The sequence below is a fragment of the Calypte anna genome, chromosome 2 (genome assembly GCF_003957555.1).
Source record: "Calypte anna isolate BGI_N300 chromosome 2, bCalAnn1_v1.p, whole genome shotgun sequence".
NCBI lineage: Eukaryota > Metazoa > Chordata > Aves > Apodiformes > Trochilidae > Calypte > Calypte anna.
The window spans coordinates 39,308,349-39,333,901 of NC_044245.1; the positions used below are offsets into that span (position 1 = coordinate 39,308,349).

A 25,553-nucleotide genomic window follows, 5' to 3' on the forward strand; every position below is an offset into this window, starting at 1 on the left:
ATGCATGCATGCAAGGAAAAAAAAAAAAAAAGACATCTGCTTCCCTAAGGTACATTTTGAACAGTTTTTGCACGTACTTCTTAATTTTTCCATCCTGTAACTATGCCTGTAATATTCCAGGAGTACTCTGTTGCTTCCAGTAAAGTCATTTTTATTAGAGTGCCCAGTGCACTCATCCTAATTCTAGTTAATGCAGTGAAGCATATTATGGCATCCTCAGCCTCTTGTACTAAACAAAAAAGTGACCAGCACAAACATGCGTGCAGTACATGATTCATAGTGCTGCTTTCTGAATTGTCCAGTGGGTAATTGCAGTACAAAAACCAGAGAAACAGATGTAGAACCTAAACCTTAGCTGTAAATTTTTGTTTTATGATTATGGGTTTCAAATGTGCTATGTCACACTGACAAATCTACAGTAACACCAAAGGAAATAGATTTCTGACTTGAACTTTTGCTTTTTATTTCACTTGTGACTAAGAATATGTTTATTGTAGAGTTTCTGCAATCACAGTCTGAGAAAAAGCAGATCAAAGTGGTAATGTGGAATCACAATTCTTTTGCACAGATGAGGTGGCAGATACTGGAGGATTGTTGCTTACTTGGACCTCTGTGGGAGCTGGGAAGGCATTTAAAATATGTGGCAATACTTAAAGTTTCATTACATTTGAATTAGAGAGCTATTAGTTATCACAATAACTATAGTTAGTGCTGATCTGAATTAGAAAATACCCACCATTTTATCAAGGTAGCTTTTCCCGATAGACTGTTTAAGAAAAACAAGTATCACACTATTTCAGAGTGAAATATGAGATACATAAATTACTATATTGTAGAAGCAGTATGTGAGCAAGACTTTAGGCCATCTGAAGAATTTGTTAATTTTGTGTAGTTTTAGTAATAAGTGTAAGCATTAGCACAACTGTTATTTGTAATAAAACGCTGTTAGCTACCTGGCTCCTTTAGATACAGTGAGAAAAAGTAATCTTTCTCAATTCATATGCAGTTAACCATGACTTCCTGGCATTTACTTTCAGAAGTTGCCAGTCTGCATTTTGAGATACAATGGGCAGGATTTATTTTTAAATATATTATAAGACTGCTGATGGAATAAACATAACTTTATTTCTGTTTGTCTGATTTTGTTTATTTTAATTCACATGGGCAATATGTTTTTCTTGGCAGAAGCTTAAACTGTTCCTAGAGCCTTGATCGACACAAAACGCCCTTTTCCCCCTGAATTAGAGACTGACAAAATATACTGTGTTTTCTATAATCCTTTCCAGCTATTTTTTGGAGATACATTACATATTCGAAACTTCTCATGCATTCTCATGTCACCTGGCTAGAATATACTCTCTTTTATTTTAGCTTTGATACTCAAAATAAAATTGAAGCAATGTAGCCAGCTGAGAATGGCCACAAAAATTAGCCACTTCTGTACTTGCATTTTTAACACAGCAAATGGTGCTTGCTGTGCAGATGTGGTTTAAAAAAGCCTTCTCTGAAAGATAACTTTTTGGATAAATGTGCACTGTGCATAATTTCTGGATTACAGAGTGTCAGGGGCTTCTTCAGCTGAAGGAGTCTGGGCTGGGGGAGAACATGCCAAGGAACTGAGAAAGTCCTTAAAAAGTCCTTAAAAAAAGATGCTGTTAAACTTCAGTCTTTGTAACTCTGCTGCCTGGAGGGAAGACAGGAAAAGAGGCTGCCTGCTGCAGGGCCAGCCAGAGCTCTCCCATTGGAGGGGAAGGAGGCTAAGAAAAACTTTTGTTTTTATCTCTTCAAACGAATTCGCTTCCAGATTGCAGCAGGTCTTTTTGCTGGCCGCTGGTTTTCAACGTGGGTATATCAGTTTCATGGAACAAATGCTTGTGCTTTGTGTGGGGTTTTGTTTTGTGGGGTTTTTGTTGTGTGGGTTTTTTGGGGTTTTTTTTGTGTAGGGTTTTTTTTGTGTTCGTGTGGTTTTTTTTTTAATTCTTGAACCTGTGTGAAAAGTTTTGTTAATACAATCTGCAGGCATTGTCACAGTGAACTTCGGTTCATCAAAGGACTTTTTGTGGAGAGGGGACACCACATCCATTAAAGTAGCTGTGCAAGTTCCAGGCTGAGTCTCTGCTCAGCGTTTCTTCCCCAGTTTCTTCCCAGTTGTGTGCCATGTCTGTGCACAGCATCCCCTGCTCCACCCAGCTCCCATCTTGTGCTTTTTAAAAAATGAGCAGTAATCAAAGGTTTCATTTTCCATTCTGCAAATTAGAGCTGGTCTTGGGGTGGGAAATGGAGCTCCTCCATCCCTCAGGAAACTTTGTTCCAGCCCAGTGCTTGGCCTGCTGTGGCTGAGGCGACTTGGCCCACTCGCTTAAAATGAAAATATGCAGATGGTTGTTGATCTCGTGTCCTTTCCAGTGGGGCAGAGGGAGTGTTTCCAAGGTGGTTTTAATTTTTGAAGTGTCTGCAGGAATAAGGATTGGTGGAGACCTTGATGGGGTCTCTCTCTGTAAGGCAGACTTTGCATAAGGTGGTTATTTACAAAAAAAAAATAAAAAATACAGGGCTGCCTGCTGTCTTGGTGCAAATGCCAGGCCAGCATAGCATGGTGCTGGCTGTGGCATCCTGGCCATGGACCTGGTAAGGCCTTGACACCTACTTCTGCCACAAGGGAGGACTGCCAGGAGTGGGGTTTTGCCAAGACCTCTGCCAGTGTTTTGGTGGGAGCAGCCTTGTGCCTTCAAAATGGCTGTGAGGGGGTGGCCAGGGCTGCCTGGCCTGGGGAAGGGGCAGCCACTACCTCCCCTCCAGCACACTGGGTTGGTCGCGTTCCTCACGGACCTGCTCGTAGCCTTTCTCTCCGCCAAGGAGCTGGGGCTCATTAGCCTTCTGAAAGCTGATACAGCCGCTACGGGGCCATGAGGCAGCCCTGGCCCCTCTTTGCTAATCAGAGACAGGCAAGACCCGGTGGCCCCCCGGGCCAGGGAGAAGAGGGGGTCATGTGGATGCCTCTTGCCCCGGGGTTCTGGATGGTGGGGCTCTCCTGGGTGAGGGTGCCTGCCAAATCTGGTCCAGCAGAGAGGCCAGGGAGCATTGGATGGCAGGGATGGGCTTTGCTGCCCCACTGTGATATACTATCAAAGCTAGGGGATGGTGGGGAGGGATGGGACTTGCCCTCCCCATCCCAGCATGGCCAGGCTCATGAGGTCCATCATCTCTGCTGGTGGCATCAAGCGGGGGTCCCTGCTGGCATGCACAAGGCTGGGTTAGGGTGAGGCTGCTCCACACCCAGCAGAAGTTGGAGTGAAGCCCATATCCACAGCTCTGGTACAGCGGCTGACGCCTGCCCCTCGCTTGTGGCCTCTCAGAGGAAGGGGCAGGAGGACGGGAGAGCGGGGGGGGGCACTAAAGTTTCAGCAAATTGAGCTGGAATTTAAAAATCCTCCATTCTCTGCAAGCGCGAAACAAACGCTTAATTCTTATCCCGTTTCCCCTCCTCCTCGTTGTTAGGTTTGGGTTGTTTGTTTTGTTTTGTTTTACTTATTTTGGGTCTTTTTGCAAATGGGCTTCCTCCTCCCCACCCGCCGCGGCCGCCCGCTCAGCAGCAGCGGGGCAGCTCCGGCAGGGCTGGGGCTAGCGTTTGCCTGCCTGCTCGCCTGCTTGCCTGCCTGCCTGCCTGCTTTTTTTGCAGGGCTGCTGGGAGTTGTGAAGGCGTGTGAGAATCCTGGGAGCTGGTGATGTCAGACCGCTTGGGTCATTTGAAGGTTAGCAGCCTGGGAAGGGTTCACGGAAAGTTCACTCGCATATATTAGGCAATTCAATCTTTCATTCCCTGTGACACAAGTAGTAGGAAGTGAGCTGTTCAGAGGCAGAAGAATCTATTCACCGCCGAGGGGGATCCTGAGTCCCTACCGGAGCCGTTTTATCCCGGGGACGCGGGTGATCGGCACAGCTCGGGACGCAGCGGGCACCCGGCGAGCTCCAGAGGAGCGGGACGGACTCTAAAGAGATTTTGGGGGGGAATTGACGGGACCTAAAACTTGGAATGCAGCTCGTATCCCCCCATCTTGCTGGATTGGCTGGGCAGCCTGGAAAATGGTAAATGATCATTTGGATCAATTACAGGCTTTTAGCTGTGTTGTCTGTCATAATTCATGATTCTGGTCTGGGAAAAAGACCAACAGCCTACGTGCCAAAAAAGGGGCAGAGTTTGATGGAGTTGGGTGTACTTTTATGTGCCATTTTCCTCCACACCTAGAGGAAAGCACTTTTGCAGGCATTCTGTGCAGGGGGAATCATGTTTGACTGTATGGATGTTCTAGCAGTGAGCCCTGCTCAGATGCTGGATTTCTACACTGCGAGTCCGTCTTCCTGCATGCTCCAGGAGAAGGCTCTCAAAGCATGCTTCAGTGGATTGGCACAAACAGAGTGGCAACACCGGCACAGTGCTCAATGTAGGTCCCAACTGTTATTTTTCACTTTAAAGCAATTATTATTATAACTATTACTTGCATGTGTTTAAAAATGAAATACTTGTAATGAAGCACAAGGGGTAATGAGGGGGGTGGGGGAAGTTTTTTATGCAAAGTGTGGTTTGCGAGCCCTTTTTTCTCCTTTTGGCAAGAAAGGAGAAAGGAAAAAGGAAAAAAAGCGCCGGGCTGCTTTCTGTTTATCCCTTCTCATGTAGCATATTTATCCTAACAACAGTTGCGTAGCCAAACCGGAACACATAATTCTAATCTAATACAGCAAATACTGGCAAAACTCTGACCAGAGAAGGACAAATTTACGTAACACCTCCGTGTTGTTGTTAGTTTCTTTTTGTTTGTTTGTTTGTTTGGGTTTTTTTACTTCTTAATCTAATTTTGTAGCATAGTTGATAATCCGAACGCGTGTTGCCTCGAAGTGCATTTTAGCACTTAAATTAAAGCAGCAATTAAAATGCTGCTCTGTGTACAGTTCTTGCAAAGACTTAAAATTGCAGTAGGTAGGTGCCATTCCAAAAATCAGACAGTAGTTTTAAGTTTCCGAAGAAAAGGCAATATTTCTTTGTAGTGACCTTGCTGCCACCTTTCTTCTGCACTTTGTTGCTCTAAGAAGTTGCTGTTTTGCTAGAAAACTACTTACTGTGAACACCCTTTGAGTTTAGCCATCAATTATTTCTATACCTTGAGATTCAGACAGTGTTGCACTGGTAACAGAGGAGGGAGAGTTAGTGGTAGGACACTTCTGAAAATGAATTATTATGTTATAAGGTATTGATTTGTTGCTGAACTACATAGACTGTAAACAATGGCAGTATTTTAACACCTCAAATTCAAGTTTGAGTAATGATAAAAAAGTGCCAGAAAGCATCACCTCATACTCTGCATAAAAGCTTGCAGGATGCTTCAGTGCTCTGACGGTGATTTAGATAAATGACTTGGCTATCTATCAAAATGTTTTTAGCATGCTCTCAGGCACTTCAGTACACCATTAACCATAAAAGTCTGTTTGAAATTTTTGTTTTGCAGTATATTAAAATGTTACGAGGGATCAGAATAGTTTTCCCTTCAGTTAAGTTTATCTCAAAAAGGTGCAGGGGGAAACTGAAAAATAAATTTTAAAATGTTTAGTGAAATAGCCTGTTTTTCACTCAGCTCAAAAGTTTTCAGTCACCATAAGACGTTTGTGTGGGTTGAGTAATGAAAACAGAATTGTAAAAATCAGACCAGCCTACAATACTGTAAATGTTTTGGTGTCTTTACAATTAAAATTAGGCTGTGAAGTTCAGAATGGGATGTTTATTTTCTCCATGCTGTTTTCAAAATGCTTCAAACAAGATAGGAAACAAAGCTTTTAGTTCAAAATAATGTTACCATCTATGGGAGAGCTTTAGATAGAGGGGGGAGAAATTAAACCAAATTTTGGACTAAAAATTTTATTTTCCTCCTTCCGTGGTTTTAAACTTTAGTATAACTTGAGCGGTCAGATTGCGGGAACTTGGAGTTAAATAAACTTTCCTGGAGTAGGAAACATGTGCCATCATTAAAAGCCTCCATTTTCAAAATTTTCTTTAATTAACTTCTGGTATAAAAATGTTCTGTTCATTCTCTTGTGTGGTGTTAATACCTAGAAGCAAGATTCTTAAAAACAAAATATATGGTGTTTGTTCTTGGGCAAGTTAAACACAGGATTACCCTTATCAGAATGGAATGAGTGGTAAATATGTCATTTGCCTAAGGCCTGTGATAAGAGACAAGTGTTGATAACAGCAAAGTTTAGCTAATCAAAGAAACTCATATTAACAAGAGTAAATAAAAACTACAAGGAAATGCATTCAGGAATCCAGTCTTGTAACTTTGTAAGCAATAGGATTAATCTTAACTGCACGGGAATTTAAAATGAGGCCGAAACCTGAATCATAATACGGTTACTGTAATTTGAACTGTGAAAGTTAATGGTATAGAAATGTGGAAAAGCAATTTAGTCAGAATCCAAATGAAGAATTCTGTTAGGTTTCTAGAGCAAGTTTCGGTTTTAATTTCGAAGAAAGTATAAGCACTTTATGTGTGAGGGCAAATATATGTAAATGGATTATAAGACACTAAAATTCTTTCAACATGTCAGATTTTATCTTGCATCTCATGGAAGTAATGACAAAACCAGAATTTTTTTGTGGTCCACAAAGCTTTTAATTATGTAAATGTTGCTCCAGTGCTTACAAATACAAAGACAGCAATGTTTAATTCTAACTCAAGTGTTTCCTGATTCTCTATTTTTATGAAGACCCCTGTGATTTAATGGAAGGTTATCACAGCCAAATTTTGAAATTATTCGATGTATAATAGCTAGGGGTTCTGGTCTAATCTGTTGTTTTATTTTTGGCTCTGCCATAAAACAGTACACCTGCAGCCATTGCTTTAGGCCTTAGAAATATTGTTTTGATATAGAAGTGATTGTAGAATAAAAGGCAAATGGTTGCTGGGGGACCAATACATGGATAGTGCATACTCTGAACCAGGCCAGTAACAATCCCAGACAGCATCAGGATTTTGACTGAAATGCTGGCAAAATTGGCCATTGCAGAGATTAGGGCAGAATTCTGCAGGTCTCCAACTTCAGCACATCTTCAGTCTCTTAATCCCCTTACGATTCACTAAGCAAGCACACTCCTGCAGCATCATGAATTTTCTAGTCCACGAGGGTCTGCAAAGTAAAAATAGACAGTAAGGCACAACCCAAACATGACCTTAACTTATGTGGTATTTTTTTCCTCCCTCCTGTGGGAGGAAAAACCTGCTGTGGGTTTGCAACACGGACGTTAGCCACTGTGTATTGCAACATGTGTACGAGCAAAAAAATACCTATTTTTGCACTTTTATGTCTTTATGGTTTATGTATTGTTTGTTGTTATGTATATTGTTATACGTTTAAAGGAAGTTATTTATTTGCAAAGAAAATAATGGGCTTAGAAATGAGAGTAGAACTGACAGTACTTTTAATCATGCGTAATTTTTACTCTTATGAGATAAAAATCAGGTCAGTATAATCAAATTAGATGAGAATAGTTCTTAGGAGGAAAAAAGAGTTAAGATTGCAAGAATGACAAATTTATGGTTTTTAAAGTAAGGTACAATTATCTGCACCCTTGCAGTGCAGCCAAAAAAGAATTACTAAGAAAAAAGGAGTGACTTTTGGTGAAATGCTCACTAACTAAATACTGTGGAATGAGACAGGCCTTGAGAGAGAAAAAGCTGCAAAGAATGGCAGTTTTCCTTTGGACTCTAAAAAGCCTATTAAAAAAAGTCTTCATTAGTCTTCATTAACTAAACAGGAGGGGAAAAAAAAGATCAGTCCCAAAACAAGAGTAAGTTTGTTTGGCCTTACGTAGTGTTTCAACTAATTATATCAAGTAGAAGACTGCAACCTACCACGAATTGTTAAGTTTAGCAGAATAAGAAATTTGCTGAAGGCAAAAGTTACGGGTATGGCAGCAGAATGGAATAGGATGTTGAGACTGTTATAGTATACAGTTGTTATTTTGGTTTGGTGGGATGTGTTTGCCTACAGAGGATCTAGGAGCTATTAACTTCCAGAAAGTTCATGAAGATGGGACTCCAGAAGGCGTGTGTTTTCCTTCTGAATTGCAGATTATTGCGATGTTTGGGTCAGGTTCTTGTTCCCTGCAAGCACTGAAAATACTGGAAACATCTGTGCTCAACAGAGAAAAAGCTCAGTACTTTATATTCTTTCATCTTTCTGAATTTAAAAACAAACATTTTGAAGTGAAGAACTTGTAATCTGCATTCCCAAGTATCAAATTGCTGCAGGTGTGTTTGCTAGCGCCCAGAAGGCAAGATCTGTTTGAACCAGGTTATTTTCTCTAAACTTTGTCTATAAACTTTATAGCTAAATCACTGGGACTGATTCGCTTAGGGACACAGTCTTTGTTTAAAGTTTTTATACTTGTAGCTTAATGCTCTGAAATATGCAATGGAAAGTGTTTGTTTTTTATTTCCTTCATTCAAAAAAAAAAATATTGCAAAGGGATATTTTTCTTTCGAATTAATTGAAATAAGAACAACTGTTCCCTGCGTGGACTGATCCAATGAGCCTGATTCAGCTACTGGCAGAGGAAAACTGTAATGCACACACACCACTGTCAAAAACTCCTGCAGACAAAAATGATGAGAGGTGTTCGCTGCTGAAGTCAGGGTGGGATAAGCTTGGAGGAAAAGCAATGTATCTTTGGGTGACTCCCCGCTTGCCTAATGAGTCTGTGCAGCAAAGGCGCAACTTGTCAGAACAAAGCCGGGCTGGCTCAGCGCTGCCTCAGAGAGGGTTACGGTGAAGTTAAGGAGTTGAAAGGGAGAGATAATATTTCAGACAGCTAAGTTAGTCATCCTCACATCCAGTTAAATCCCCACTTAATGCTGAGCCGTCTTCGTTAACCATGTGTGCGTCACGCCTGTACCGCAGCCCGGCCCAGCTAAGGGGCTTTGCTCAGGGGTGCGCGGGGAGCCCTGGTGTGTGTGTGTGTGGGGGGGATTATGTTTCCACTCCCACCCTCTGACACCCCGAGTGAGTGTTTCTGCTCAGGTCCAATTTATACACCGCCCTTTACGCAGCCGACGAAGCGCGGCCGTGGCCAGCATTCGGATTTGGGAGCGGGGGGTTGTGAAAAGAGACATTGTGCTCAGGGCTGCTGTTGGCCGTGCTGTGCCCCATCCTATTGAGACCTTAAAAGCAGAGCACAGCTGTGATGAGTTTCCAGATCTGTTTGGCCACAGGGACCGGCGCTGGTATGCGTGCGAGCCGGGAGAGGGGGTAGGGGGGGAGCATCTCTCTCCCCCTCGCAGTTTCTGCCTGGGGGGCTGGCAGCAGCCTCCGAGCAGCGAATTTACAGGGGCGGGTGGCTGAGGCCAAATTAGTTGTGGTTTCGGAAGGCTTTCCAGAGAGCTCTGCTAGGCTGTAGCTCGCAGCCCCATGAGGAAGGATATCAGTTGATGTATAAAATGGCCAAGGAGCTTCGGTAAATAGACTTTACCCTTCAAATCCAGAGGTCCTGGCAGCCGCTGCACGGGAGGGTGGGGTTGTACTTTTCCCCTTCCTGTACTTGGACACTTTTGATTATCCAGACTTTCTGGGACTGAGCAGGGCTGCCTAATAACAAAGCCTGCATAATATAATTGCCTAAATAGGCCTATTGTCCTTTTCAAGTCACTGTGCTGTGAAATCTTTCAACTTTTTTCTGAAAATGTGGCATCTAAGGTTTAGGTGGCTTGGTGGCTACAACGAGGGGGAGATCCCTTTCCTTCATTTCTTATTGCCGTGTGGTTGAGAAGCTGATTGTATTCCAGCCTCCTATTGGTGTTTACTCCATTTGGGAGGCAAATATTTTAGTCCCTTCTGGCAGGGTAAACTGCCAGAAGTAATAGGCCTGGAAATACAAAGCTATGATTGATTTTGACCTTTGCTCACGTGCATGAAGTCTGTCCCCATGCAGTGTGACCCATGCCACTTCTTGCTGAAATCCAAGCCCTTTCAAACCAAATGGAACCATGAAAATACAAGCCATGAAATGCTCAAAAGTGTTCTAAAATAACAGAATAATCTTCTCTGTACTGCAAGAAAAAGTTGTAGGGAAGAGGGTAGCAAAACTGGATTTTCTATCAGGCAACTCAAGAGTAATGTCTTTCATCTACTGCTGCCTTTTTATGAGAACCATATTCTAGGTACAAAATAAACAAAGTGGTATCATGTGGGAATGATTCTTCTGTGCAGTCTTTCGGTCACAGTAATCTTAGCTGTTCCTCCTAATTGTAATCAGTAAACAACTTTCATCCAAGAATGTGAATTTTAAACTGTCTTTTAAAAAATAATCTAAGGTCTGGGATTTTGTTAATCCATTGTTGCATGAGCAAATGGGTTTAAAAAGTTAAGAATGTCAAGAACAGTAGCCTAAAGTTAGCATCCTAAATCTGCATTTCATGGCTTCGTCTCCAAATATGCAGAGCATCTAGGAGCTCCCTCAGCACTTTTAAAACCAGGCCATATATTTAAATGTCCAAATAATATTTAGAACCTTCATTCAATATTTAAAAATTTTTAAAGGACTTTCCCCAAGTTATATGAAAAAGTAATTCAGTGGCAGAGTCCACAACATTAGGAGTGGAAATAGAGACACAAAACAAAGTAGGTCTTTTTTTTTGTGCGCATGTTCATTCTGTTTCTATAGATTTACAAATCCAGTTTGCAGAAGTCCACATTTAAACCACAAACCAAGGGTTTTTTTCCCTGTACTTTGTCTGACTCTGAGATTTCTCTGATTTTCTGTTTGCTTCCTTGCATTAAACTCCTCTCATCAGGTATTAATCTGAGACAGTTTCAAACTTGTGGTATGGATTTTAATAGCTAGATAATCTTCTTCATATAGTCACTCATCATTAGCAGCTGCTCAAGATTGTTTTCCCAATGGTGGATTAATATGACTGTGGTCACTGCACATTTTGCTTATCCAGGGGGGGGGTTGGGGGAGGGGGAAGAGGGAGAGGGGAGGAGAGGAAAATTTAGCTTCCTTCAGCTCATTTTAGTAATCTGAATAGGAGCAGAGAACTTGCATCATGTGATAGGGCAGCTCACCAGCATGGGGTCCCTGTGTGAGAACCTCCCTTGTACATGACAATCTGATAAGGATATCATGTGGTTTAGAAACACATTCCCACAATGTTCACTTCTTTGTCCCTTTATTTGGGAGTGGGTAGGAAAAAAACCTTTTAACAAAGTAATGCCAGCCCTTATATAACTGACCCCATGCTCTTCGAGCATTCTGCTTGAGCCTTACAGCTTCTTTAAATACTTTTGTTAAGAGAGATGGAAATACAATCCAGCAAGTATGTGTAAAGAATGCTAGACACAGAGCATAAAATATACTTTTTCTGTTCCTCTTGGACAAGGTGATTTTTCTTTCCCCTGCTTATACCAGATATAAACTGAATATTATAAAGCTGTAAGTTAAATATACACATGCAAGCAACGCTTGTATAGGTTTAATAGGTTAAAGCTTGAATGAGTATTTATACATTCGCAGAGTGCTCTGGATCTTCACCACTAAGGACATGTTGTTTAAGTCCATCCGTAGTTTGGATGGATTTCCGTTTTATGCACTTCCAGTGACTTATATTTTACCCTCTAAGTGCATACCCTAAGAAAAAGAGCAGAGAAATGTCTTGCAACAAAGATTTTTTTTAGCACCACTTAGTTTCTTCTAATGGTTTAGAGGATCTCTTCCCAGTGAACCATAATATTTTTCTCTAGGCTCACATTATATTGTGAGAAAGGATCTTTGAACAATGACAAATTAAGTATATTTTTGTCTTTTATAGCCATATCTTGTGAGGCACTTAAATGCACTCAACCCTCCACCCTTGATTTTAATAAGAATTTCAGACACGAAGTGGTCGTTTGAGTGAGCCTTTAATGTATTTATGTACCACTATTTTTATGAAATACCAGTAAATGCTTGTGCCACTGCACTGGACATTTAGCAGAATGAATCCAGCATTTCTTTTTGTCTGAGAAAGAAAGAAAGATTATTCTCCTTTTAAAGATAAATAGCAGAGCTGTGGAGCAATTAAACAAGTTGCCCAGTATTGCACCAGCCAGAGACAACTGGATTCCCTTCACTGGGTGCTTCAGTCTGAGAAAGCTCTTTGTGCCTGCAATATACAAATAGTGGAAGGAATGGTTCAATTAAGAACCAAACCAAACAACAAAAAAACCAAAACCAAAAACCAAAATACAACATCCGACAATACAAAAAGTCTCTTGAATCCTGTGATTTTTATAATTTTTTTTATCTGACTGCAACTTCTGGAGAGTTTTTGAAATGGCCATTACACCAATCCATAGTCTGCTCTGCCACCGATGGTGGGCACAGCAGCCCATCACACGGATGTGTGTATCTTTTTCTATGAAACTTCCTCGTCATCTTCCAGCCTTGTGCCAGAATCACTTCTCTGACAGCTGGTGAATGATGCTCAGAGGATTCCCAGGTTCCTGCGTGATAAGTGATGTAACAGCCTCTGGGTTGATTCAAATATTCCACTTGTTCACAAATACCAATTGAGGATAGAGGTGTTGAGGCGTGGCACAGAGATACCCTGGCTTTTGGGGGTCTTGGAGCATCCTGCCCCTAACAGTGTTACTCAGGAACTGCCCATGGACAGATCTCAGAGCAGGGAGCGGTCTCCTTTGCCCCTCACCTCTCTCCATCTCCCCAGTGCCTTGTTTATTCCTTGTCTTTGTACCCTTCAATGAAGACCAGTGTTGCTTGTCTTTCCAAGACTGACCATTCACTCCCACACAAAGAAGGAGGACTTGGAAACCTGTGTCACAGTGCCACCTGCTGATACCCACCCATGCCAGGCCCTGGGCAGCCAACCTGCAAGGCCAATGCCTTTTCCCTGCTTCGGGCCCAGGGAAATGCCTTTGTGCCCCAAAGCTCGTGTCTCTGGGTGGTTTGTTGTTTTTTTTTTTTGGCACAGGTCTCTGGGTTGGGCTAATCGAGGATCCTATCTCCTTTACAGATCTTCCCTTCCTAGCAGAGAGCACTGATCCACCAATCTGCGGTTTTGGCTTGGGGCACAAGTCAAAGGACTAGCTAAGAAAGTCACGCATCTGTGAGCTTTGCTGTTGTTAAGATCAGGTCCTGAGGGAGGGGATGGTTGGTTGTTTTTAAGCAGTTGCTCATACTTTTGCCTCTCAACTTTTGGTCTGAGGAAGTTTTTCCTTTTCCCCTCCATCTTTCAGACTGTTCTTTTGCATTTCTTTGTTGTTTGGGTTGCTCATTTCATTCATTTGAGGAAGAAATTTTATTAGTTACTGGATCAGGGTGTATGTCAGATCCTGCTCAGTGGCTGGCTGGAAAGTCAGCTGGAGGCTGGAAAGCCTTTCTCAAGGGTTCTTTTACTTTCACTCCACACTTTGAACACCAAGATGTAAAATGCAGAGCAAATGGCAAATCACTGTTGTCTTTCAGATACGTGTGCACAGCAACTTTAATGAGGGGGGCACGTGTGCGCAGTGACTTGAGTGAGGGGGGCTGACAGAAGAAAACACTTTCCCAAGTCCTCATCCTCTAGTGAACCTCAGCCTTCCTCTCGCAGTTCAGAGAGCACATTTGCGCTGTGTTTGCCTATTTGCAGATACCAAACTATGCAGGTTTGATATGTGGACTGCTCATCTTTCTATGCATGTATTGCCACATCCACTTCTCTGAGACCATGCCAATAAGGATCCATTATCTCTCCGAAGTTTTGAAATGAAGCCTTTGGCTGCTGACTCACATCCTTCTGTGTGGCTTTTCTTTTTTTTTTTTTTTTTTTTTTTCACTCCTTATCCAACTCCCTTCCTTTCTCTGTGTTTTTGGAGAGGTCCTGCAAGGCCTCATGATTGAAAGCACGAGCTGTGTATTGGGAAGCACTAGATACAGTTTGGGAAAGTAGCCATTCCCTTCTCCCTGAGTCCAGCAGGAGCACGGCGATTGTTCACAGGGGCTGTTTCCCCTTTTGCTGAAATGTGAAAGCAAAGCTTAGTTACAGCAAGATGCACTGACACTGCCCCATAATGCCATGTTTGTTATGCTTTTGCTAACCTTAATTTCAGTGCAGAAGAAGAAAATACTCTGACGAAAAGAGGTGAGGAAGGAATGACGCAATTAAACGAGATTAAATCGTAGCGTCGGTTTCCCTGGAACATGTATTTGGCTCTATACCAACAATCTTTTCCCCATTTTTCAAATAAACACATATTTTCACCTGATAACTCTATTTGAAATATTAATGCTTCCAGGGCTGCATTACCTTTGTTTCTTCATCAAAGTCCATTACTATGAAAAGGCTGCTGTTCCTTAGGCTGTTTCAGCTTCAAAAGAATTTTAGGGCCTGGGCTATTGGAAAGCTTGGGGGTGTAATTAGTGAAAATGGAAATAGATGCAAGAGAAATTTAGTTCCTGATGTTTTAATTTAGTGTAGCACTGCCATGTGTTGTTGAAGAGGATTCTTAAAGGCAAACATAATTATTTCATTATGGTCTTCAGAATGCTTTCATTGGTCTTAATGACAAGAAGCTGCATAAGGAGTCATACATTTTAATTAGACCTCCTTATATTTACATCAGATAAATAACAAATAATTGATGAAAAACAAGTCTTCTGAATGGGTGATTTCACACAGAGCTCTGGTTACAGTTTAATGATAAAACATTTCTCTTATTGCTTTGCATTTTAATTATCTAGAATTATAACTCTAGTAGAGGTCTCAAAATACTGTTATTTCCATTCATTTCATTAGATTCACAGCTAATTTATGCGAATCTGAAACTATGACAAAAGATATTTTTCAATGTATATCCCTTACAATCACTTTCCAGCTTTATTGATTTCATTTTGCTTTAATTTCTTGTACTCAGATACTTCTATTGTGTCTGTGATGGTGTCCAGTAAAAGCTGGTGGAAAGAGTCAGATCTTTTCCAACATCTTTTCCTTAGATACGAACAAATCCCACTGTTAACTGCTCAGAACTCTTTAGAGGTGAAGGAGTATGAAACCGTGGGGCTTGTACTGGAATTTTACGAGGAAAGATTTGGTGCCTTTTTCTTACTGGCTTAGTTGAAAGCTGTATTTCAAAATCTCTTTGATTTACTTAGGAAATCTTACCAATACCCTTTTGTAACTGTGTGAATGCTTGTGGGTGCATGTAAATACTGTATTTTTTCCCTTTCTTTCCACCCTTTATTCGATTCTTTATAACACTAGGAGAAATTATTCTGGTGTTTTGCTAACTTGCAAGAGTCTTTCATGTTTGCAAGCTCTCCAGCCTCTCATTTTTGTAACAAAATATATTTCACATGATTCATTCCTGAGAGTATATAGAACGCTAATTGTTGTTATTGATTTTAAATTTCGCAACCATTACAAGTAACCCAGATGAGTGGCAGATAAAGAGTAATAATCCATGGAGTTCTGGAAGTGTTTCATGTTTGTCTGTAGTACTTTATGTGATCAATAGTAACTGCCCCATTGAAACTAACTGCTGTATCAAATAACAGTAAATCAAATGAATGTGCTTACAGATTATTTATTGAAAGCTTTAATTGTTCACTGGGGCCCTGCTTATCTCAGGAAACAATAGAAGGCAGTGATCAGGCAAACTGGTTTGCAAATGCCGGGGGTGCCATGAAACAGCGGGGTCTCCCCTGGGCCTGGGTGGTGTGAGAGCTTTCCAAAAAGTGCTCCTGTTCCACTGGGATTGCCATCGAGGTAGATCACAGGGTAAATCAGTCAGAGGTGAGTTTTTTCAGAGAGAATCTCTTGGTTTCACCGGTTACTTTTAAAATTTTTTTAAATAGATGGTTGTATTTGGATGACAAAGTATGGTTAAAGTATGGAAAAAGACCTAATAATATTTCCTAAAATTTCCAAAAGATCCATGTAGTGAGAGATAAAACAGAATCTTTTTGGAAAGGAAAGTAAAGGAAAGTATCCAAAACTCATCCTGTGGAAAGTTTTGAGCAATTATGTGCTGCTGTACAATTGTCAGACTTCTGCAAATACTTAGAAATTAAACCAAATGATTCTAGCTAGCAACCCCTGCCACTGTATTTTAATAATTCCTTCAAATGGCTGCTCTGCCTTGTCACAGTCACTCTATGAAGTACTAGCACCACAAGTTAGAGGGTTTCTAGGCCAGAAAGTGAAATGGATGTTCAATTTGTTGAACAGCCTCATTGTATTGTCAGTTATGCTTTGCCATGTCTTCAGAATCTGTTCAGTATCAGCTGTGGCACTAAAGCTGTCCTTCAGCAAATTTGGGAAGATGGGACAAAATGAATTTACATTTAATAGCACATCTTTCCAACCATGACAAGTGGGAAAGCATTTGTAAAAATTACCTTAATTTCTACAGAAAAATGATAGCCCAAGTCTCTAAAATATGGCAGGAAAATGATGTTTTCCTTAAAAAAAAATGCATGTTTTATGAAATGCATTTATATGCCTATGTGTAATGTTGGATAATATTAATATATATAGACATATATAGACATCTTAAAATTGTTGAAACACAGGAGCAAGAGATCTGGAATTGAATCTCACTTTGAAAAAATAACTTCCCTTTTTTGAAGCATAAGCTTTGCTTTACATGTCTTGTATGAGGTATACGTTCAGGTATCAGGACACAATATTGCTTGTCCATCTCTTTGGAAATAAAGAATTTCCTTTTTGCCCTGTTGTGTATAAAGTAAAGTTGACATTTCCCCTGTTTGTAAGGCTGGGCTACTGCAATTAATTGTGAGCAGTGTAGCTGGGCAAAAAACCTCGAGTAGCTGTTGAAGGCAAGAAAGAAAGATCAGGTGTCTAGGAAATACTGCTAGCATGTATGTGTCTTCCTACAGTGCAGTTCTTGCTTATTTTTTTCTCTTCCAAGTGCAGATGGTAGTGACAAATGACATACAGGTAAAATTATGAGCATTTCTCACTCCAAAGGTTTAATAGGAGAGTTCACTGCAGTAGAGAGCAGGAGAACAGAATATTGGTAAACGTGCTCTCCTGTTGCAGTACTCATCTCCAGGCTCTTGTGAATGTCTTATTTTATTGATGTTCAGTCCTCTAGGCAGAGGGTAGAGGTGTGTGCTGTGAGCCACAGTCACAGTGTTGCTACTGCTTCCCAGCAGGACACAGAGCTCCTTCCCAGCTTTCAGATTCTACGGTGAAAGGGGCAGAGGGAGGTTTGCCAGGTTAACCACACCAGTGCAAAGTAAATTGCATCTTTAAAATTTAAAAAAAAATAGGTAGGAAGTGTTACATAAACTCAATAACAAGCACTCTGAATTACAAGGAGAGGAAATCTGGTAGTGTCTTAGTTTTTCATGGTGTCTCCTCCCCTGTGTTACCGTCTTTTGTCTGGCAGGTATTCAGTTCAGAAAGACTGAAATTCCTCTCAGGCAAGTGTTACAGCTTGATAAATCATTAGTTTTATTTGCCCCCTCAAAAGATACTGGCATTCTGTTCTTAAATGTTCCCTAAACTTGAATTTCTTACATTAGCATCAGAAATGTTGAGGTGTGCTGCTCTCAGTACTGTACTGTCTTGTTCTGGCATACCAAGGGAATGAAGAACGGTTTGTCCCTATTTTGGTCTCAGCTGTTGCAAATGCACATGTGCTGGAGAGTGTCAGAAAGGTTAAGTTTTCATCCCACTGCCCTTCTGGTTGCAGATGAGTTTAAGTGATGAAGCCATTTTTTCCCGTTACTGCGTGATGTCTAAATGGAAATAATGTAATAATTATACCCACACAGATGCAGCAGTGCAGCAATGTGGGTGCAATTAGGCTACTGTGAAGAGTAGTCTTTAACACTCTCTTGGGTGGCAAACTGTGTGGATATAGAAGCAGAGGCACTCACAGGTTCACTTTGATCACTTCAGGGGCATGGGAGATGTGTGTTGGGATATTTGCTTGTTTTAAGAAGCTGCCTTTTGCCTCTCCCAATCCATGCACTGCCATTTCTCCTGCAGGAGGAAAACCATGGCTCCATTTCATGGTCCCAAGCCTTTCCAGCTTCAGCAAATGGTGGCCCTGTTTTATAGAGGTGTGGCTGGGAAAGCTGGACTCTTCCAGCGCTCTTCTGCCTGCCTCCGCCAGAGGGTTGGCGTAGCCTCTGGGAAAGGGCTGGGGGGGGATGGCTGCCTGGGGGTTTGCTGGTTCAGCAGGTTTCATCCCAGCTCTGTTGTTGGATAAAACCTTACTCAATAAAGAATCGTACCTCTGAGTGGCATAACGCCAGGAAGAGGTCCATGGCGAGGGCCTGAGAGTGAAATCCCGGGCAGTGAGATGTAAAGGTTCACACTTGTGCTTCTCCTGGTAAAAAAGGCTGTGTGATGGGGGCCTGTCAAAGCAAAGGAGAAATGAGTCCTCCTTTTCTGAGGAAATCAAACCTCAGAATTAGCAGAGCAATAAAAGCCTTCTGAAGCGAAAGCTGGAAACAATACATTTTTAATAAAATGGGCAGTTACTCTAATTGCTGAACCCCTACTGTTCAATTTCTTTTAGTGCCCTTACTCATTAAATTCAGCATACTTATACTTATTATTTACAGATGTATGCGTTTTAACTTGTTTATAGAAACCATGCTTTGTAGAACGCTGTGGATGGTATAATACTAATTTGGAAGTGTTTATTGCTGCCTATAATATGCAGTTTCAAAAACAATTAAAAATAGCAGTGGAGCTCATCACTGGAGTCAACCCCAAACTGCCCATGAAAAGTGAAATATTAGTACTGTGCACCACCTTAAAGGTTACAGGCCATTTGTACTGGATTGATAGCATACCCATTAATGAAGAATCTACCTGTTCTTAAAGATTTTAAGCTCAGCAGTCTAGTTTCTAGATATTATTCTAATGTAACCCACTTAAACATGTGCAATGAAGTTCATAATTGCCCTTGTAAATGGGTATAGAAAGGAGGGTATATAAATCAATTAGTGATATCCAGCAGTGTGGATGTAATACACATTAATTGGGATGATCAGCATTTTAACTGCGACTCTACTTACTCCAAGTAATTTTGATCAGTGAATTGGCTCTCGCTGAGTCACTCTATTAATTTCAAGATTTAAAAACACCTCAAGATTAAAATGTTCTGAGTTAATGGTCCTAAAGCTGTAGAAATAAAATTATATGTAAAATATTGCACAGCAAATCAGTTTTACTGCTTTTCCAAGAAGAGCACAACAGTTTTATTTTGACCATGTGGTACTGAACAACTGTGTAATAGTAGTATTACATGATTAAAGATATTAAAACAATCACTTTCTTGCTGGATTCAAGCCATAGCAAAAAGTCATGATGAATAGTGTCATAAGAACATACTGAATTTGTAGAAAATAAAAAAATGTATTTGGCAGACACAGAAATACCAAAAACTAATACCAACTTGGAAAGGAGGAGATCTTGAAGAATAAAATTATTTCTTTAGTGTAATTTCTTTGAATTACTCTGTATGGATGCTTGAAAAGATTCGAAGATAAAAGTACTCAAAACGCTATAAAACCTTTAATAACTATAAATGGAGACTTTATGACTTAGTAAAATATCTAGATTTATATTGAGATTATAGTAACTATTTCATTTCCCTTTCAGTTTTTATTTATTGTTGAAGATATTGGATATGAGTTTTCTCCCATTTATGTTTACAAGTGAGGAGTCTTTCTTGGAATCAGCGGGGTGACAGCACTGTAAAAACCAGTCTGAAAAGAGAACCAGACCGCTTTTATTTTTAAGTATTTTGTCTCTCACAATGCGCCTTTTTCTCTTGTTTTTGATCCTGCAGGGAAAACATGCTGCATTTGAGACAGTACAGTTGTATCAATAGGCCAGAGAAATAGGCTCCACTTTCATAAATGAGGAATAAAGGGGACAGAATTCTCATCCTCTCTACATACGGTCATGTCACTTCTTTGCTTATGCCGCTTTACTCCAGATGAGGATCTGACCTGGGAGTTACCTGGTAAAGCAAACACAGCCCGAATTGTTAGAAAAGTTAATTTTCAAAGGAAAATCTAACCAACCTCTAACACAGAGTACAGAACAATCGTATATATACATATATATGTGTATATATATATGTTTAAAGACCATCCCATTTTTCAGTATTGCAATAATGTGAAAATTTCACTTGAGACTGATGCAATTTTGCATGGTAGTGGCCAGGCAGAAAATCACCGACCTGAAAAAACTACAGAGCTAGCATCTTTCGGATGTTTTTCTTCAGCTTTCTGTACGATTTATTTTTTTCATTTAACATGTTTTCTTTTTCATTTTGAGGGTAGGCTCCTAATAGAAAGTGATGAGCTGTTGCCCTGTAAACTCTGCTGTGCCTGCCAAACCCTCCGGCCATCCTGTCTGTACACTTACTTTCACCCTGGCTCCCTCATGGTGTCTGCCTGGCCATTTATTTAGCGGAAGACGCTCCTGTTCTCAGTTACGATCACGTCATTAAATCTCACTGTCCTGAGAGTAACACAGGTATAACCAGACGCAGTTCCTGCCCCTGATATGATTAATCCTGACAAGCTTTCTGCCTTCCACGTTTGCTCAGGTGTAAATGCGTCTCTCTGGCTACACAGACACATAAACCCAACTGTAGAACTGCATTGCTGATACCAGTGTAAAAAAAAAAAAAAAAAAACCACCACAAAAAATCCAGCCTGAAAATCAGTGTAATTTTGTTTGAAAAGGTGATGTGAGCATACATCTCCTGTGTTCATTATACATACTGCTCCTGGGCTTAGTGGAGCTGATGCTTGACAACCAGGCTTTGCAGACTGGGGTAGACCTTACTTCTGTTTGATGATACCCTCTTGAGCAAACCTACAGAATATGAACGTCATCTTAGAGAATGGCTGCAGCCTCCCTTTTGTCCTTCACTGCTAGCTTTAGTAAATGTGTGCAGAGTATGTAATTGCCAGAAGTCCTGGCTTTACTGGAGGAAGCACTGGAGGTGGTTGCAGTGACAGGTGTGTGTGTGTGTGTGTGTGTGTGTGTCCCCAATACCTGCCAGACACAACAAATGATTTAACAGCTTCAGAAAACATATTTCAGGGTGTTTTCATTCAGAAATACATGGATGGGGGATATTTGTGATTTCCAGATAATACGTACTCATAAGACTAGCCTGGTCAATTCTTCAGTGTGAGGGTAGTGAGACTAGCGCAGGTTGTTGAGGGAGGTTGTGGATGCCTTCTCCCTGGAAGTGTTGAAGACCAGTCTGGATGGGTTGGAACTAAATGATCTCCAAGGTCCCTTCCAACTGAAACCATTCTATGATTCAGATTCATGTCTTGGCAGTAAGTGAAGCTGCTGTGTGCTTGGATGGTATAGTCAAAAGTAGAGGGTTTTTTCTCTGACAGTTTCTGGTGTTGCATGGCTGCAGCTGAGTTACCTTCAGGAGGACCTCACAGGCCTTGTCTGTTCTCTGCCAGGACGTTCCTGTGTGATTGTGCATGTGGTGGGGTAGTCTTACAGAAAGCTGATTCTTAGCTTGGCCTGCTTTGAGGTTGGTGAATGAGAGAGGTGCATATACAGACTTCTTCAGAGCCCCCACATTAGGGGGACTGAGCACAGCCTTTACTTGGATTCCCTGCTCTGTTTTTTATCCCATGGGTAACTAGGGGCAGGACACACAGGGCTGTGTTTTGAATACGTTGCTAGAGCTACAGCTAAGTTGTCAGCTGCTGCTGAAAATCCCAGTTGGGTGCTGCTTGGATTTTTCTAGGAATTTAAGACCCGAGCAAATCAAGGTTTTAGGCTGTCAGGGCTTCTGTTTCCCATCTCTAAAGTAAAAATAGCTCTTCCCTTATCTCATTTTGGTGTTGCAGAGGTAAAAATATGAATGCTCACAGGAAATTCACACACTGGAGTGGCAGGGACCATGCTTGTAGAACAGATAGGTAGAAGGGAGCAGGCTCTCTCATGCTGCTAAATATGGCAGGACCAGAAGCGCTGCCTGACAGGGACAGTGGGGCCTGGGCTGAGTCACTCAGTGTGTCTGATCTGTGCAGGAATGTCACCTGGGAAGATGTGCTGGCAGGTGGGACCCCAGGAGTGCCTTAATAAATTGCACTCTAGAGTCAGGTAATGGAATTCACATGCTCAAAAAAAAAAAAAAAAAAAAAAAAAAGATTAATTAAGAAGCCAGATTGGCATAACAGAGAAGTATGTAAAAAAAAATCTTCAACCTTCACTGAGCAACTGACAGAGGATACTTGTGGAAGCAGTAAAATCTGTGCAACAAATTAAGACATTGGCTGCTAAGGAACAGAAATGGTATTATGAGACTAGAATAGAGAGCTTAACCAAAAGGTAGATGCTTTTGTTTTCTGATTTATTTCCAAGAAATCTGGATAGCTCTGCTCTTCTGGTAGTAGGATGCTGAATATTATTTTCTGGCCCTGATCACCTGGTATGAATAAAGATTTCAAAGGACCATACTCCTGTCTTATGGCCAAGATCAGTATCCACTGACTCTTCTGAGTTACATGACTCTGCTGGTTAACATTACAGATTTGCAATTGAAACTTAGCAATTTTGTTGATGAAAGGCGTGAAGGAATATGATGCAGCTCACTCTCTCCCAGTTCTGAACTGTGGGAGATGCAGTAGACAAGCATAAATACTCCTTTTCTGACATTCTAGTTGTCAAATGCAACTTGGCATACAACCAGCAATGGCATTTGCTGAATATGAAGAAGCTTTGTTTGTTTGTTCGTTAGACTCATCCTTTGAGTCTGTTCTAATACTGTAACGCTAAAATAGTTAAAATGAAAGCTCTCCAAAGACTTGTTTTGCAAGCAGTGGCTCCCCTCAACGTTATGGAGGCCTTTCAAGGTTCATGCTTTCAAACACCTTTTGACTTGGCAGGATCACGATCATTAGAATTATTTGCATTGGAGTAGCGCTTGAAGGTCCCGCAGCGCCGGTTCCTGTACAGCATATTCTGAGACCTTTCCCAAAATAGCGTGCTGCCTAAATGCATGAAATGCAAAAGGGTGAGGGGAGAAAATCCTGTCCTGATGGTATGTCTGCCTGCAGCGGGGCAATGGCCAAATTTGTACTTGGAACTTCATTAGGGTAGGGATATCGGAGGGGAGAGAGTGTGCTTAACTGGTTCTTGCATTCTCAAGGCAGAGGGCAGAGTTCAGCAGGACCCCTCTTCTTCCAGATGTGGCAGGACAGAAGCCAGCTGTCCGTATCGCTCTCGCACTGACAAGAGTAGAAACAGCAAAAGCACTTGGGTTTAGAGGCTTCTGCCAACTCAGCTGCTCCTATCGGGGCTTGCACCTTGTCTGAGATAGCTGTTGGCAGCAGCAGCCTGTGCCCTAGCCATGGCTCTTCAAATGACCTGGTCTCAGGCAGCTTTCAGGTGACCTTGTGTGCAGTTTGTCTATTAGTAAGGCCTGGCAGATTGGGCTTCTGAGCTCCATGACCTCTACTTGTTGCTAGTTTTTCTGTTATTTTAATCATACTGTAGAAATCCTGAGCAGCGTGAAATGAAAACCTAGGGGATACTCTTTTAGCTTTTAAAATAACGCAAAAGGGTCATTTTGGATTTGGCACCCTCAAGCAGACACTGGGTCATGCAGTTTCATCTTCTGATGTCTTTGTTGAAAGTGGAATTTCCCTTTTCAGACTAAAAGCATACCTGAAGACCTAAAAGGGTTTGGTTTTTTTTTGGCTTTCAGCCCAAATACCTTTTTGTTAAGACCTAGACGGTCTTGTAGAGATCAACTATGACTTGATTAAAATTAATGCTGGAAAAATTGTAATAAAAAATGAAAATAGCATAACTCGTTTTTAACATCATGGCTATAAAGCAACTGTGCATGGCTAGGAAGATGCAAATAATGAAAATGAAGTCCTCAATGTGGAAAACTTGTTTGTTTGAGTACTTCTAAAAATCCAGATAATATGTCAGTCTGGAATTCTTGCGTCAGCCTAAGTTTTAATCCAGGTATGTTGTGCTCACTCGTAATAAAAAGCACTCCCTCCTGACCTTCGATGCATACCCAGCCCTATGAGGAAGGATTTTTGATCGTGGTCCCAATGTTACGGTTTGGTAATTCGTTCTGCTTTGATTAACATTCGCACATGGTTTCCCCTGAGCCTCTTCCTCCATCCTCCTGCCCTCCACCCACTCCACCTCCACGCCATCAACCCCCGGGTAAAACAACGGCTCCGGCACAGCCAGTGCCAATACGTGAAATAGTAGCACCGCTTCTTTGTTCCCTGCTGTTTTCTTTGCAAGGGAGAAAATGGGAGTCTTCGCACAAGGGAAGACTTTGTTTTCCTCTTTCTGTTGTCTGTGATCCCCACCTGTTGTATATATGGTAAAAATATCTGGGACTTATAACCCAGCAACAGTATGCAGCCAGAGTCATGTGTGACCGGGTCAAACACACATTCGCTGGAGGGTCATGGCCAGGTTACTAAGTCAAGGCTGGCAAGTCTCCACGATAATGTTTTCTTTCTCTCTCACTATTATTTTTTTTTCTTCTCTTCTCTCCTTGTCTGTCTTCCAAACAACAGGTTTTTTTTTTTAAAAAAAAAAAAACCAACAAAAACCCCACCACCACCACCACCAAAAAAACCCCCTCTCATAACAATGCAAACTATTTAAGCATGACAAATTCAAATAAGTTTTTTATTAAGAAAAAATTGGATGGGGGGTTTGAGTTGATTGCATTTTGGATTTAATTTTATAGTATAGTTTTATGTGGCACATGAAAGAGAGAAATTTGTATTGAAACAATTGAGACCCACTTTCCCAGTTCCTGGCTCTTTCCTGGAAGATGATTAAAAGCAGACTTTTTTTCCAGACGAGACATAAAAATTAAATGATCTACAGTATATAGTTATTTTTTCAAATGTTTGGAGGCTTATAAATAACTTCTACAATCAAATGCACACATACAAGCAACAGAGAATCTGGTTCTAATTACTTGTACTTTAGTTGAACTTTGGCGTTTCCTTTGACTTTCTGCCTAATGTATGTGAGCTGTGTGCCTTGCACTCCTGCAGTGAATTCACAAAAAAAAAAAAAAAAAAAAAAAAAAAAAAAAAAAAAAGGCAAAAAATCCAGACTCTTGTTGGTGCCAACAAAAATGAGGGTTAACAGAATGTTTTGACCAAATGCAACACTTTGCTATTCACCCTAATTAGCTGAAATTGCTGCTTCCCACCAGGGACCCTTAGCTCAGTATTCAGAATTCCCTTGAGGCTATCCAGGAAATGCCATTTGCTTTACAACTTCTTATTCTTTTAAGACTCAACTGTCCAAAGTGTGCATTAACATACAGGCTTAATAGTCTTAAGTTTTTAGCAGAACTCAAGACATTTCATAGTGCCTGCTTGCTTCTAGTTGGTCACAAAGTAAAATACCTTCTCCATCTGTCAACATGGTTTAGCTGGCAGTAAATTAGCCTTCACAAAGCACACTGTGCTTTTAAAGATCTTATCTGCTGCTTTA

At 41.1% G+C, this 25,553-nt stretch overlaps 1 protein-coding gene across 2 annotated transcripts in view; it reads left to right on the forward strand.

Moving 5' to 3' along the window:
- The window catches only part of RARB (retinoic acid receptor beta), a 195,895-nt gene that overhangs the window by 99,860 nt on the left and 70,482 nt on the right, over window positions 1-25,553 (forward strand). Inside the window, exon 1 of one of the 2 annotated variants that reach the window (XM_008504354.2) lies at window positions 3,822-4,442. The exons of the other annotated variant lie outside the window; for it this stretch is intronic. Within the exon in view, the coding sequence (XP_008502576.1) occupies window positions 4,286-4,442 (157 nt within the window). The 5' untranslated portion in view covers window positions 3,822-4,285. Of the gene's footprint in view, window positions 1-3,821; window positions 4,443-25,553 lie in introns of those variants that run through there. 2 annotated transcript variants of the gene reach the window in all.